At 34.8% G+C, this 14,997-nt stretch overlaps 1 protein-coding gene across 8 annotated transcripts in view; it reads left to right on the top strand.

Moving 5' to 3' along the window:
• The window catches only part of EYA1 (EYA transcriptional coactivator and phosphatase 1), a 99,159-nt gene that overhangs the window by 79,563 nt on the left and 4,599 nt on the right, over positions 1–14,997 (top strand). For 4 of the 8 annotated variants that reach the window (XM_088130702.1, XM_088130700.1, XM_088130698.1 and 1 more), the window contains 6 exons: positions 5,434–5,492; positions 5,672–5,832; positions 6,033–6,147; positions 7,981–8,102; positions 8,780–8,880; positions 9,435–10,469. In XM_088130702.1, the coding sequence (XP_087986828.1) occupies positions 5,434–5,492; positions 5,672–5,832; positions 6,033–6,147; positions 7,981–8,102; positions 8,780–8,880; positions 9,435–9,530 (654 nt within the window). In that variant the 3' untranslated portion in view covers positions 9,531–10,469. Of the gene's footprint in view, positions 1–5,433; positions 5,493–5,671; positions 5,833–6,032; positions 6,148–7,980; positions 8,103–8,779; positions 8,881–9,434; positions 10,470–14,997 lie in introns of those variants that run through there. The other 4 variants (XM_088130703.1, XM_088130701.1, XM_088130699.1 and 1 more) reach the window with 1 other exon arrangement.

Here is a 14,997-nt window from a genome sequence, read left to right as displayed (position 1 = left end):
TGATTATTTGAAAATTGATTCAATTTAAAATGTTTAATTTTTATGTTGATATTCTTGTCCTTTCTAGTATGAAAAAAATTGTGTTATTTCAAAATAATATCAGTAGTGTCAATAAATAGGCATTATACAAAAATGGGTGTGCTTTCTGGAACAGGAAAATACAGTTTTTATCAGATGAAAACCCCATGCAATTTAGAAAACAAATATTAACAACAAAATATATATCGGTAGAATTACACCTTTCAAATGTGTCAGTAGGGGAGACAACAAGGGGGAAGAAAAACTGGAAAGGAATGAAGTAAACTGTACATCATTTCACATACTTGGTGTTATTTCAATTGGAGATGAGATGGATTTTCTTGAAACTTTTATTGTAGTAGGTTTGATAAATGATTATAGTATAATATTTGGGAAACAAAAATGTGGAGCTCTTTCTTTGAAATAAATACATATTCTGAATTTAAAGTGCTGTTTTTTGACTAAGCAGAGCTTTTGCAGATATGTAAGTTTTGCAGTTTTAAACATCTTGTTCTCACACATACTTGGACCAAATTTCTCTACTGTTCGTTCAGTAGAGACAAATGAAACGGGGGATAATTGCATAATGACAGATAGGAGGGGAACAGAGAATCCACTGATCATTTCCTGTGAGTTGGCCAATATCCAGCAAGTCTCAAAGGATACTGTGATGTTTAAAGGATAGAGGAAAAGAGCTAGTTTTGATGGAGTATTTCCCTCTTAGCTCATTTTACTTTGTAAAGCAAATCACTGAAACAATTAGTTGACAGCATGGTGTTAGTTTTCTCGTGGTAAATTAGGAAGATTAAGCAAACACAGGACTGCATTTTAACTATAATCAGCATGTTTGGATCTGTAGTCTGTAATGATTTCCAATTCTCAGAAGAAGCTATATTGATAATATTATTCATATTGTCCCTTTAATCAAGTATAAAGTTGTTTAGTGCCTTTGTGTTTTTCACTGTGACTGAGAATGACTTTGCTTTACATTTATTTTAAATTTTTTATTTATTTGAAGCACATTTTATCATTTATTCAAATCAGATGACATACGTTTGGAAGTAAAAAGATTCATTGTTTCAAGTTTATTACATTGATTTTCCTAAAGTACGTTGAAGAATAAAATAGAGTTTGTATTCCTGTGCCACTACACCTTTGAAGAACATCAAAAATAATAAAATGATATAACTATATGCACAATATGATCCTGCTTTTACCAGAAAGTCAGCTACGAATTTGCCACTTCCTATTTTGTATTTAACAAATCTTTGGATAATGTTTAACATTTATTTTAAATTGGTAAAAGTGCAGGACCTGTAAACTGTAATTGAATGTTTTGTATAATTAGTTCATTTGACTCTTGCAAAAATGAGCCTGTCTTTCCTATCTGAAGAACTTTTTCTCTTCCCTTCCTTCCTTCTATGTAATGTAATTTAGAGATAAATGATATCTAGTTACTAAGGAAACAAGTGTTGTATACCAAGGAAGTATGGTCTCTGGAGACCAACATGCACAGGCACTTGTCACAAGCAATAACCACTTGTCTGCTTATTGACACATTTTGCATCTGCTTTGGCCCATTCCTAGTTTACAGAGCCTGCAATCAGCACAATTGCCTTTTCTTCTGCTTGCTCACTGACTTCAGTTTGGGACATCAATTAGTGGTATCTTTCATTCAAACTAGGTTTCCAACAGTCTTTACAAAGTGTCTCTGTATCAGTTTCTGTTACTGTCTACCTCATGTTGTAGCTTAGTTTTAGTGGAATATTATGGTTTGTTTAAATTTAGCCTTAATATGCTCTGTGAATGCTGCCAATTATAATTTATTTAGCAAATCTTAGTTAAATGACCATGACTTAGCATAATGTATGAACATAGTCTAAATCCAGAATATTGGATTGTAAAAAATACTTTGCATGGTATATGACTCATACATAAAAACAAGAGATAGCTGTATTTTTTTACAAAAGTTTCACATTATTCTTAGATTGTAAATGTTTTCTTTGTTTAGAGTTCTAGATGCATAGTTTAGGATATTAATGTTAAAGTGTTGTTATTTGCTCTAATTGTAAATATGCACAGTTTTTTTTACATAAATTATCTCCAAAATTTGTACTTATATTCTTTTATTGCTATTTAGTTCCTTTTAAAAATGTGTTTGGTTAATTTAAACTGCATCAGAATTTTCTGAGAGCCTTTGAAATTGTCAGTAAGTCAATTTCCAAAAAGGTACTGATGAAAATAATTGTCTAGTTGTCAGTCCACTAATAAATCTCAATTGTCCCAGTTCAGCAAATTAAGGTTTTCAGAAATTAAGTCTTGAAACCTACTGAAAGTTAATTATACCTAGCCTAGGTACTAAACAATACTTCAAATACCTCTTTCAATTAAAAAAAAATCCTTGGAAGACAAAAAACAAGCATAGGATGTTTAGAGAATAGATACAACAGATTAATGAAGATTTAAGGGCTAATTGGATTCTGTCAGTTGAATTTGCTATGTGAATATTTCTCTATTTATTTATTCCTCATTCCCAGAGTAAAAGAAGCTTTGTTTCCTTCCTACCTGTCTTTTGTAGTGGATGCTAAACATTGATCCTGCTGACTAATTTCTCTACTTTGGTTTTTTCCCTTTGTCTTCTCAACTGGCAATGGCTTCTCCTTCTCTTTTCATTTTCTCCTCTTTTCTGTCACAATCATTCTTCTTTCAGCCTTTTTTATGTATGTATGTTTTGAATTGTTTTTCCTACTATTTCTTCCCCTGCCATCAAGATCACTCTCTTTCCCAAAACAGTGCTCCAATAATGCATCCCACTTGTCTTTTTCTCATTCAACACCTGAAGTTTAGTCAAAGAACCTTTCTACAAATCTAACATTCATTAATAGTGTGATGTTTATTGCCTAGAAACTTGCTGATTTTAGCTACGCTTTTAAAAAATCTATCTATCTATCTATCTGTCTGTCTGTCTGTCTGTCTGTCTATCTATCTATCTATCTATCTATCTATCTATCTATCTATCTATCTATCTATCTATCTATCTATCTATCTTGACATGGAAAATGTTGGTTTCCATTATAACAGGGCCTAGAAAATTTGGGTTTAGTGGCAGTCATAACCTACATAAGCAGCTAAAAAAAATAAGCTATTTGTAGCTGTTCCCTAAGGAATGTAGTATTTGCTCTGATTTGTTTCACTTATTGTAAACAATAAGATAAGAACTACAGTAGTATTAGTAATAATAATATAGGTTATAATATAGGTAGCAACTATCTTTAAAAACAACAATCCTAATTTCTCAAAGCGAGTTTTTAAATTCTTGTGAGAAGGGAAGAAAAGAAGAAAAATGGGTTGAATCCATAGTTCTTTGCCATTTTTGGTCTTGAGTCACCTTCTTTCATTTGCTTCAGCAGAAAGAACCTTACGTTGGAGTCTTTGAGAGCTGTCCAAAACAGTGTAGGATGTAACCCAGAAGCTCCAAGGATAAGGGAACAGATAAAGCTGTACCCTTTCCAATCCCTTTACGTGGAAGCACTACTGGATCTAAAGTCCCTTCCTTTTACAGAAGGAATCTTTGAATTTAATTCAGTATTCTCCTTTTCCAGAAAATGCTGATTCTTTTGTAGGTAATACAATTATTTCTTCTTCACTTGGAAGGTCCCAAAAATATCAGTGGAATAAACTTGATTCTTGAACTTTTTATATTGACTTTATTCTGTTGTTTTCAGCTTTCCCAGTAATACTGTTGTTTTGATCCTAAATAACTATTCTGCTTGCAAATTTGAATGTAAATTAGGATAAATAAGCAATGTGTGTATGTGTGTTTGTGCACACATTCATGAATGCATATAAGTAAAGGTCAAGCAGTTGTACTTTTGTTAATTTTATTGGTGATGGGAATGTCTATCTGCATCAAATCACTGTTAGTTCAGTGCAGAGTTGTTGGCATGAAACTGAGAAACATGTCGTGGACAGTGGAAGTTTCCTTCTGTTTTGTTTCTGATTTCTGTTCCAACTAGGTGTAAAATCCACTTCTAATCAGAATAAATCTAGGGAATTGTAGAAACAAACTTCATATGAAAAATGTGCGATTTTTAAAATAATTATTTTAATTTTATTTTTTAAGTCTGTGCCTTTGATTTCGCTGAACTTCAAACAGATTGTAGCAGTTTTGTTTTGTTTTGTTTTGTTTTAATCCAAGCTCTCTTTTCTCATCCTTCCTATTCAGGATTTAGGTCCTAATGCTGTTTCAGCTATTCTAAAGGCAGCCTGTGTTTTCTCTGTTTAAAAGACTTATGCTCATAGTCATCATGTGAGGCCATTCTTTGTTTTTTTCTTATCTGAGGTTGTTGACCTCAGGAGAGGGGAAGAAGGTTATGGGGTCAAAGTCTTTTCCTCCTTGGAACTCACTGCTTGCTGGGAGAGGGTTGGCTGAGAAATAGATGTTTTAGAAAAAAGGTTAGGGGTCATGATTTTAATTCTGTTAGAGAACAGCTGTTTTGAGTTTCTTTCTACTTCTAGCTCCCCTCCCTCCCTCCAAGCCCATAGAGAGAGTGAAAAAATTGTTCAGAGAGAACCAGTAACACAGAAATATGTGGCTCTGGAGTATTAGGGCTGTACAAATGGATCACCTTTGCTATTGGTATTCACGTTAAGAAAAGCAGTGGAGACTTTTAAAACAAATGAGCTATAGACTTAGATTAAACACAATTCTGAAAGGTGCTTTATTTATAAATAAAGTTTCAGCAGTAAAATATCAATACTAACTAATAGTGATTCTGATGTTTAATGTTGAGATAAATAATGTATATTCATTTTCACAGTTATAAGCAGATAAACCAACTTATAAATATGAAGGACTTGTTCTGTGCACTGGCTTCAAGCAGTAAAATAGAGCATTCTGTAAATCTTTAAAGTGTTTCTGCTTTACTATGGGTTTGCGCTTTTCAGAAGAGACAGAAACAGTGGAAAACAAATAACTTTTTCTTTTTTGTCTACAGTCTTCTAAAACATTGGCCTCAGGCTGTGTTAGTGTGTGGCTCAACAGCAATCAGAGGTCATAGTTTCATTGGTGGTTAGCATCAGATTTAATTTTTCTAATAAGTTACATTTACCAAAATGTCTGGTTCCAGTTATACATATGCGCTGCCTGAAAATCCTTTGACTAGCTTAAAACTTAAAGGCAGCTGAAAATGTATAAGAATGTAGATGATAATTATTTTAACGATTTCCCTTCCAAATGCAGTTTTTTTCTAAATTCTAAGAATAGTAACTAAAATAATTTATATCAATTCAGTTATAGCAATATAAAAAAGTAAATATGATTGTTGATTTGCATGCCCTTAAAAATTATTAGCATTTGTTGTATTGCAGTTGGCAAATTAAAGTAAATATGTTGGATTTTCCCCCCCATTATAGGAATGTGACCAAGTTCATATTGATGATGTTTCATCAGATGATAATGGCCAGGATTTAAGGTAAATCTAAACTGTGATAGAAGACAGTGATTGAAAAAGTAGAGGCTTTTGTTTATTTTTTGCTTGTTTATAATCACTTCAAGATACTGTTATTTCTGTTCTTTTGCCAGTATAATATTCAGTTATGTTTTATCTTGAACAGTCTGAAAATTTTTAAAACTTTCTTACAACCAAAACAGCACCTATAACTTCGGGACAGATGGGTTCCCTGCAGCAGCTACCAGTGCTAACCTATGCTTAGCAACGGGGGTGCGTGGAGGAGTGGACTGGATGAGAAAGCTAGCTTTCCGATACAGACGGGTAAAAGAAATCTATAACACCTACAAAAATAATGTTGGAGGCAAGTATCTATCATATCACTTCCCATGTACTTACTGTCTCATTGCTGTATGAGATTTTTAAACATGGTTATGTTTCCCCACCTACTTACAGCTGTAAATTCTGTAGAACTGTAAAACATGGTAAGGAATTGAAATTGATGGTAAGGAATTGAAATGCAAATGCTACAGTGCTTGTTCTCCCTCACTCATCCCCTGGCAGGTCTTCTGGGCCCAGCAAAGAGAGAAGCCTGGTTGCAGCTTAGAGCAGAAATTGAAGCCCTTACAGATTCGTGGTTAACACTTGCACTGAAAGCACTCACATTAATTCATTCTAGGTAAGTAGATTTCACATGGGGTAGTAATGCAGACTAACAGAGCTATAATGTAAATATACGTTTTCCAATATTCTGTGGGTTATAATTAATACATTATGCACTGCTAGGAATAGCTATTTTAATTTAAATTATAGCTTTCTAAAATGTGGCATTTAAAAAAATGGTCAACTGATGTGCAATGTTGTTATAAAAATGGACATTAATTGTTTCATGTTTTCCCTACAGCATCATACTATAGTAGATAGGTTTATAGTAATGGCAGATGAAGAGAAAGTTTACCATTTAACTGATAATATAGGATCATTTCTCCACATCCCAAACAAGGTGGCAATAAAATTTAACTCTTAATCCATTAGATTTATTTATTAGGTTCATAGCCTGTCTTTTCCTTAAAACTCAAGGTGATGTACAGAACACTTCCCTACTTACCATTTTCCTCACAATAATAGCCCTAGTATTGTTGTAGATTTGGCCAATTACTATTTCTTCATCCATATGTTTCATAAATCTTCACTCCCACTTTTTCTATTGTACTGCATTATATAACTGCTCCGTTTCTGTGTTATGATGCATACAGAGCAGTTCTAAACTATAATTAACCAAAGTCAGAGGAGCACCATTGCAACACCAGTAGCATACCAAGGACAGAAGAGGAGAAAACATGAGTGCTACCTCCCATGCATGTGAAACAGGGGGCATAAGGACAGGAGTCCCACCAAGCAGTCCAGTAAAGAACCTAGGCCTCACCTTGTTAGAAACAAAATACCTCTTTTTTCATAGCAGAACATCTACATGATTACAGCTAGAGCTCAAAAAGGTCCTCTTCTGTCTGTCAAGCCCTATATAGTTTATTTTAAACAACAACAACATTTCTTTCCACTGCCTGCCAAGATGGTGAGGAGACAAGCTAGGAATGTTTACAGACTTTCAAGCTTTCCTCCCACCAGTCTGTCCCACCCACTAACAGTTGGAACATCTGCTAGAATCCAAGTTCCAAACAGAGGCTTACGGTGTTATCTTTGGGCATATATGAGTTTCACAGCAGGTAGTTGGCATATAAACATATATGCTTCTTTCTTCCTAGATGGCTCTCCTCATCTTCCTCTTCCTCTTCGATAAGGAATGTATGACTCCACTCTTACCGCTCTGCTCAGTCACATAGTCCCTTCCCAGTCCTGATCCACAGTTTCTTAGTTCCTGCCAAGTAGCACTACATTCTGTATTCTACAGCAAGCATTGAACTTTTAATATGTCCAACCAATTACAAAATGCTCAGTATTTGGACACAATATTTCTATGCTATGGAAAACTCAGATTTCCAGAACAGTTAGCAAGTATACCTGCACTCCAGCTAGACTCCTGCATTCCACCAGTGCCACCAGATGAGATCCTCTGTCCTAGGCCATTTTGGAGAATATGTCCCTACACTGAAATAGATGAAAACTCCTCATGTTACCTTTTGAAGGCGGGGGGGGGGGCAATGCTGTAATACACATATAGAATCTGCATTAATACCATAGTGGACTTAGTCTCCTCTATCAATTCTTGAGAACAATCTCTACCTTTATATATCCATCACTGATGGTCTGCCTTATATATCCTAGTATCAATCCTCTTAAGAACCCAGCCATAGTAAGAGCAGAAACTAGAGAACCCTAGTTGTTATATATTGGCTTCCATATGAATACCATTTCTCCATCTATGAACTCTTCCTAGCCTTAATTGTAGACTTAAATTTGCCTTCCAGGTTTTAAAATGAAAATAATAATTTGCTTATAGTGTGGCAGTATTTGTTTGATTAACATCATAAAATACTTCTTTACTTTCTTCTAGGACAAATTGTGTCAATATTTTAGTAACAACTACTCAGCTTATCCCAGCTCTTGCCAAAGTCTTGCTATATGGTTTGGGTGTGGTATTTCCAATAGAAAATATTTACAGTGCAACAAAAATAGGTGAGCGTTTACAATGAACAGAATCTGTTATTGGATGCTCTGATTTTAAATGAGCTGCCTTAATGATTAACCTTTAGTATCTATTTGACTAATGCACAAATATAATTATATATTGCTTTGTGTTGCAGAATTTGCTGTGACTGAATGTCACTACCATGTTTTAATAGTAGGAGGCATTAAAATTAATTTAAATCTTTGTCCATGCATAGGCCATGAGTTAAGAGCAACTTCAGGCTTGGCCATAAGTTACTTTTCTACCCCCTCTGTTTTCCTTTTACCAGTCAACCACTTATGCCATATTGGGAGCAACTTTGACTAAACTTTTATTTTCAAAAATATTACTTTCCCATGAACTTTGAGAACATACTATTCAAGTTCCAAATCCAAAATCTCATTGAGCATTTAAAACTGATGATATAATTCTTTAGAAGTAAACATTATTGATAAGCATGGGTAATTCTGACCTGGATCCTTAAATGTTTTGTTATTATGCTTTCATTTATTATCTGTGGTTTTGTTACATGAAAATTTATTTCAGTTGCCCACTTATATCCTTAATGATAATTACTTCACAGTATAAAGCAAATGTGTCTAACCATTTCATTGATTTCTAAACTAAAATAAACTGCAGTATTCTTTCCCAAAGTGGGGCTTGATGATATGCTTGAACTTTCCAGGAAAAGAAAGCTGTTTTGAGCGCATAATTCAAAGATTTGGAAGAAAAGTAGTTTATGTTGTCATAGGAGATGGTGTGGAAGAAGAGCAAGGAGCAAAGAAGGTAATGAGACAAGATTTTAAAAACCTTATATAGTTTATTCAAATAAATTGTACATCGTTTTAATTAAAGTCTTCATTGTCCCCCCAGCGTGGCCATAGTGACTGTGACTGATTGGAAGGACAGTCCAATACATAGGGAGGCTATCAAGTCAGAGAAAGTTGTTACATATACTACCCCATCATGTTTAGTATAACTTACACCTTTATACATGATTGTTAATTTTAAGTTGCTTCAACTCATAAACCTAGTTAATAAATAAACCTTGTAAATAAAATAAGAAAACTATACACTTAGAAGCCAAAAATAGAAAATAAAAATCACTTCTCCAAAGATTTTAAAAGAAATCACCAGTCCCCCAAATTAATATGTTGCCTCAAATATTTTGGCCACTTAGAAGACCTAGTCAAATTTGTGCCTTTTTTTTAAACCACTCAGAATTTATGAACTAGTTGGTCTTACAAATAACATGAAATTGTATGTTAACAATCAATCTCAAGATCAAATAAATTTTTTTACCAAAGATAAACATTTCCTGCTTTCATATATACATACAGGTGGCTTCATGCTTGTTCCAAGGACTATGCATTTGTAGTGGTGAACTAGTATGCAGTCTATTATCCTTCCTTCCTTTGAAAATGATGATCTTTTAGTCATACTGCACTGAACAGTTTCTTTCATTCTCTCTTAGGACCAAGCTCACAGGTAATGTACATATTTGTCTTCTCTGACGCCTTCTCTCTAATTTTCCTGAAAAGCAGCCGTAGTAGCTGATGCCTGGAGCAGAAGATAGTAAGAGAAGAAAGACTTCTTTATTGCAGATGTGCACAAGATGGGAAAGATTTGTTTTCTATGGGGATTTCTGGCTCTTTTTTAATGTAGCTTGGGTAGCAGGTAGCAATCAGTGTGGATTACCGTCTCATTTTATATATAGACATACACACACACACACACACATATACATATAGTCATGGAGAAAATCTCTCTTTGTGGTCGCTAGGAGTTGAAAACTACTTGATGGCACATAATACACGTGCACACACACACACATATAAAAAGTTCAAATGACAGATTTGATTTTGCAGCCTGCATAGTCACATGCAAGATATACACAAAAGCTTGCATACTTCTCCTTGTGTGTCAGTTTGCAAATTACAGTTGCAAAAATTCTAATGTCAGTGTTTTACTCTTGCATGAGTAATAACATTAACTTAATAGCAGCCCCCAAAAATTTAAAAACAAGCTGCCCAAGGCTCTACAAACCATCAAAATCTGTATTTAAAGAATAAATGAAGTTCAGCAGTATCAGAATACAAGAGCTTGCACAGTGTTCACATACCAAAGCTCAACAAATCAGTCAAAATCAACACAGATTTTACTGAAATTTTAATACATCCTTAAACTCAACTACAGTAGGGCATAAGAGCATCCAAAGAATACAGACACATTCCAACACAACCCAAATCATTAACAAGTATTAGATGTTGTATTTACATTTACAACATGCAACCTGCATTCTTATAATGCCTATCTGGACACGTTATCTACTCTGACACCAACTTTAATTTCTCCATAATAGATTTTTAAAATTGCAGAACTGTATCAAACTATATCAAGGTATAAGCAATGTTTTTGTCTTTATGCAGAAGCAGCAGAGCCCTAAGACACTATATCATCAATATGCTGATGATGATACCCAATCATACCCCAGACTGGCCAAGTGAGGAACTTAAGACCCTGTCCCAGGGCCTGGAGGCTGAGCAGGCCTGAATGGGGGGAGGAACCAACTCCGACTCAATCCTATCAAGACTGAGTGGTTGTAGATATTAGGGCCCCTGGATCTGAGGACTTTCCATCCATACTCTTGGATGCAGTACTACTTCCCCCTCTCAAGAGTGGTACACAATCTGTAGATCTTCTTGGACTCAAAGCTTCTGCTCAAAGAGCAGGTGGCAGCTGTGGCCAGGGGGCCTTTGCTCAGTTCCATCTGTGCACCAGTTGTGCCCTTTCCTGGACTGGGTGATTCATTATGCCCTAGACTGGCTCAACTACTGCATTACGCTGTACATGGGGCTGCCCTTAAAAACTACTTAAAAGCTTCAGCTGATCCAAAACATGCAGGCAGTGATGGGCATGCCTTGATATGCTCATGGGACACCACTGCTCCACAAACTGCACTGGTTGCCACTTTGCTTCCAAATGCAATTCCAGGTGCTGGTTATTACCTATAAAGCCCTGCAGTTACTAAAGAGACAGCCCATGGGTGGTTGGGTGGTTTTATTTAAAAGACTTGGAATGAGATCCCCCCGAAATCCATTTTGTTCCCAGCCTGTTGGCATTCTGTAAAGCCTTGAAGACCTGGTTATTCTCCCAGAGTTGAGATGGTTGAGATGGTGCGTTTTTGTTTTCTATTTGTATATTGTTCTCAGATCCCATATTGGTTTTGGTTTATATTGTTTTTTTAGTTGTGAACCACTGAGAGTTGTTTGGAGTTGGGCAGTGTCAAACGTTAAATAATTTTTTTTTTAAACTTCACCTCTCATCCCCCTACCCAGCCTAAGCATAGCAGGAACGATTCCTACTGCTTTATTGGTTAGGCTAGAAACCCAATCACAACCCATTAAACAGAAGTAAAATCTGAGTGCTTAAAACAGCCAGAAATGCTTAAAACAATGTCATTTGAAAGAAAATGTTTGTCAGAATATAATAAAGAACATAAGTGCTTCAATTCAAGCTTAGAACAGTCAAAATGGCTGTTTTGAGCTCATATCATTACAGGCTTTGAATTCTTTGCATACCTTCTTAACCTTTCTTGGCCTAGCACTTCTGGTTCTTAAATGCGTTCCCATGCTGATTTTCATCTGAGAGATTTAATAAATATTTACATCTTTTTCGTCATTAGATGAAATTGGTTGGGGTAATTTTAAGTAGAAAAACTTTGATGAAGAAAGGAGTAGGTTGTTAAAGCGATACCTGGTATCTTCTCCTTCAGGTTGCAGCTGCTATAGCTACTTTTCAGGGAAAAAAAAACTGTTAGAGAAGAACTGTTGGAAATCGCTTTATTTTTAAGCCTCAATGTATAAATTTTAAAATCAAATATTTACCTTGTAATCCATTTCTATATTTAATCTAAACAACATTTCTTTTGTGTTGTAATGATAGAGAAACTTACCTTGGTAAAACAACGATGCACTTAAAGTGGTGCTAATATTTAAATAAGCATTTTTTAAAAAAAATAAATAAGTGGCCCTCATGTAAAGTACAACTTACAGTGCAATCCTAGTCATGTTTCTCATGAGTTCAGTGAAGTTTTTTCTCATGTAACTGGATATAGGATTGCAAGCTAAGAAAGCTATTACACTTGTGAAATAAATAAATAATATGAATCATCCTCGGGAAGACTGCTTTCATGTGTTCTTTGTTGCCGGAAGGAATTTCCAGCCTAGCACACAAGGCAGCAGCCACATTTTCTCCTGGCAAAACAACAGTGAATTAAATGGGATTATATCAACAATGAATTTGGTAACCATATGTATTCATGCCTAAGAAAAACATCCTCCTAAGTCTGTGACCATTCAGATTCTTACCTCACCTCAAAAACACTACTTTTCAAGCTGTCTGTGACTATATTTATATGCCTCCAACGTAAAGGTCTCAATTGTGGTTTTTCCTCAAGCCAAAATAATAAAGGACACCCTGTGGATCTGTTGCTCCCAAGGCTACCAGCAGGGAGATTTTCATCCAGTTCTCCCTGATCTTTTGGGGAAGGAACAAACTATGCTGGCTCTTTGCCCATCATAGCAAATGCACCTTCTCTATTCTTTTGACCTAAGCTTGGATGAAATTGCAGGGAGATGTGAGCTGGGCAGCACTATTTATAACATATGTACAGCACACGGCTGGTGTTATATAACTAAAGAACTGCAAATGTTCCTTCCATTGCTGTATGAATAGTCAGAACCCAAACTAAAATAAAAGGATTTAAGCGAGGTACTCTTACATACTGCACAAACTAATTTTATTCAATCCCAGTTGCTATTTGGCTCAAGTGGTCAAGTCAGAGTTCCACCCTAACCACCAGCTGACAGTCAAAAAACAAGCAGCTATCTTGCCAGCTGCTCTTCAGCTGGATGTGTCTAGTGTCATCTCTCCTGCCAATAAACTAACTCAAATAGGCTGTTAAAATATTATGGCATAGGGCCTAGGATATTCTGTATTGGAGAGTAGATGAATGGTATTCAGAATCAGTACTGTATACAGGATTGGAAGATAGCAATTGGATAATTAAAATATTTGGCCATGTTGTAATAATAAATGAGACAACTTATTTGGACTAATTCACAGGATAATTGATGCAGGTGAGAATCATGATGTATGAACTTTTTTATCTATTTATATATATAGTGTGCTTACCATGCCAGAAAATGACTACATCTAAATATTATTAATGTTTATCATAATGCTTAGTTATTTGCCTAGCCTTTCCCAAATTGCAATATTGGGATTATTCATTTATAAAAATAGTTATTTTGAGTTGGAGTTTCTTTTTGTGAGTTTGTAGTATGTAAGATCTGTTACTGATACGGGAGGTTTGAGGTGCTGTAGAGAATCAGACAAGTGACCTTGACAGAAATATACAAGAACCATTACCTGAAGCTGAAACATTTTTAAAGTCCTGGGAAACAAGATAATATTTGGAAGAAGCTCACACAAGCATCTCCCTGATTCATTGGAGTAAAAGAAGGAGGAGGAAGAACAAGACAGTTAGACTTGCAAGATTCCATTATTATAGCCAATCTCAATAAAGTGTAGTTCTGGTCTTCCTGTGGAGTTCATTTTCTGGCCTGGTCCAACCTAGGCGGGGTGATAAGTGCCATGAAGACTTGTTTTGCTAACTACATTCATTCCTAATATTCCATTCAAATTAATTGCTGTAGCTAAAAATTTAGTAATCTTAATATTAGAATATTTATTGATACTTATAAGTCTATGTCCAGAATTGTAGTCTATGTTGTCATTTTTCTCATTTCCAATAACAGTTTCTTGCTGATAGCCATATAAAGAAAACTGTTATAAACAATCACTTGAACTAAATCTGTAATATAAAAATGGCACAACATGATAGCAACTAAGAACTTGTTGAGAAGATACTAATTTATATAGTCATTGGTGGTATTTACATTAACTACAAATATGTTTAAATTACATATTCATATTTTCTTGTATATTTAATATATAGCCATGTAAGCAGCTTGATAACTATATTTAATGTGGTGATAGAAGCTAGATTTGTTATAAACCCAAATTTGTTATAAAACTCAAAAAGCTACTATATTTCTTTGAGCCTGCAGCTGGCCTTTTTTTTACTGAACAGCAGCTTCAGAATATAATAGCTGTGGAATAGCTATCAGCATTGTTACCATAAAATATCTACAAACATGTATTATGGTATGAAGTGAGTAGGCTCAAAAGCCATCAGAAAGATCCCTCACATTATAGCAAAGCGGGACCAAAAAAGCTGGTAGATGTGATGAAAGTAAAACTTTGTCCCTTTTGGAAATCATAGATTTCATTTTTAGCTGTCACCAAACTGAGCTCCAGAACTACATTTTGAAGATGGAATTGTAGAGGATTTTGAATCTGACACAAGATACATTATAGATGACTATCCTAAGTGAGTTAAAAGTTACTTCATGTTACCCAATCTGCTCTGAGATCAGCCTTTGTGCTGAATTGAAGAACAGCCTTAATAATGTTTGTGTTTTCATATTGTTCATGTCTCTAATTTGTTCATATATCATGTTTGGAATAGATTCACTTCTTTTCTTCATTTAGTAATAGAATAAAATATATGCATTTATCTTTAATATATTCCTTGCTGGAAGGTCAACATTACCAGTGCCAATATATTATGAAGCAATAATTCATGAAAGGATTATGTTAAATATAATTTAGCAGCATAATGATATTTGATTTTTCTTAGTCTACTTATTTGTCAACAGAAAGACTGAAAGTGTTCTGGTAATGAACAATACATTAATCATCATACTGTGACCAAATGAATCATTTTAGAGTCTCTCTCTCTATTCTGTTTCTGTTTGTTTAACAAAATGGCCTGCC

Source organism: Python bivittatus, unplaced genomic scaffold (assembly GCF_059951505.1).
Source record: "Python bivittatus isolate LINGU-HERP-01145 unplaced genomic scaffold, Pbiv_v1 ctg000840_np1212, whole genome shotgun sequence".
In the NCBI taxonomy this organism is placed as follows: Eukaryota; Metazoa; Chordata; class Lepidosauria; order Squamata; family Pythonidae; genus Python; species Python bivittatus.
This window is presented reverse-complemented; position numbering and strand designations above follow the sequence as displayed.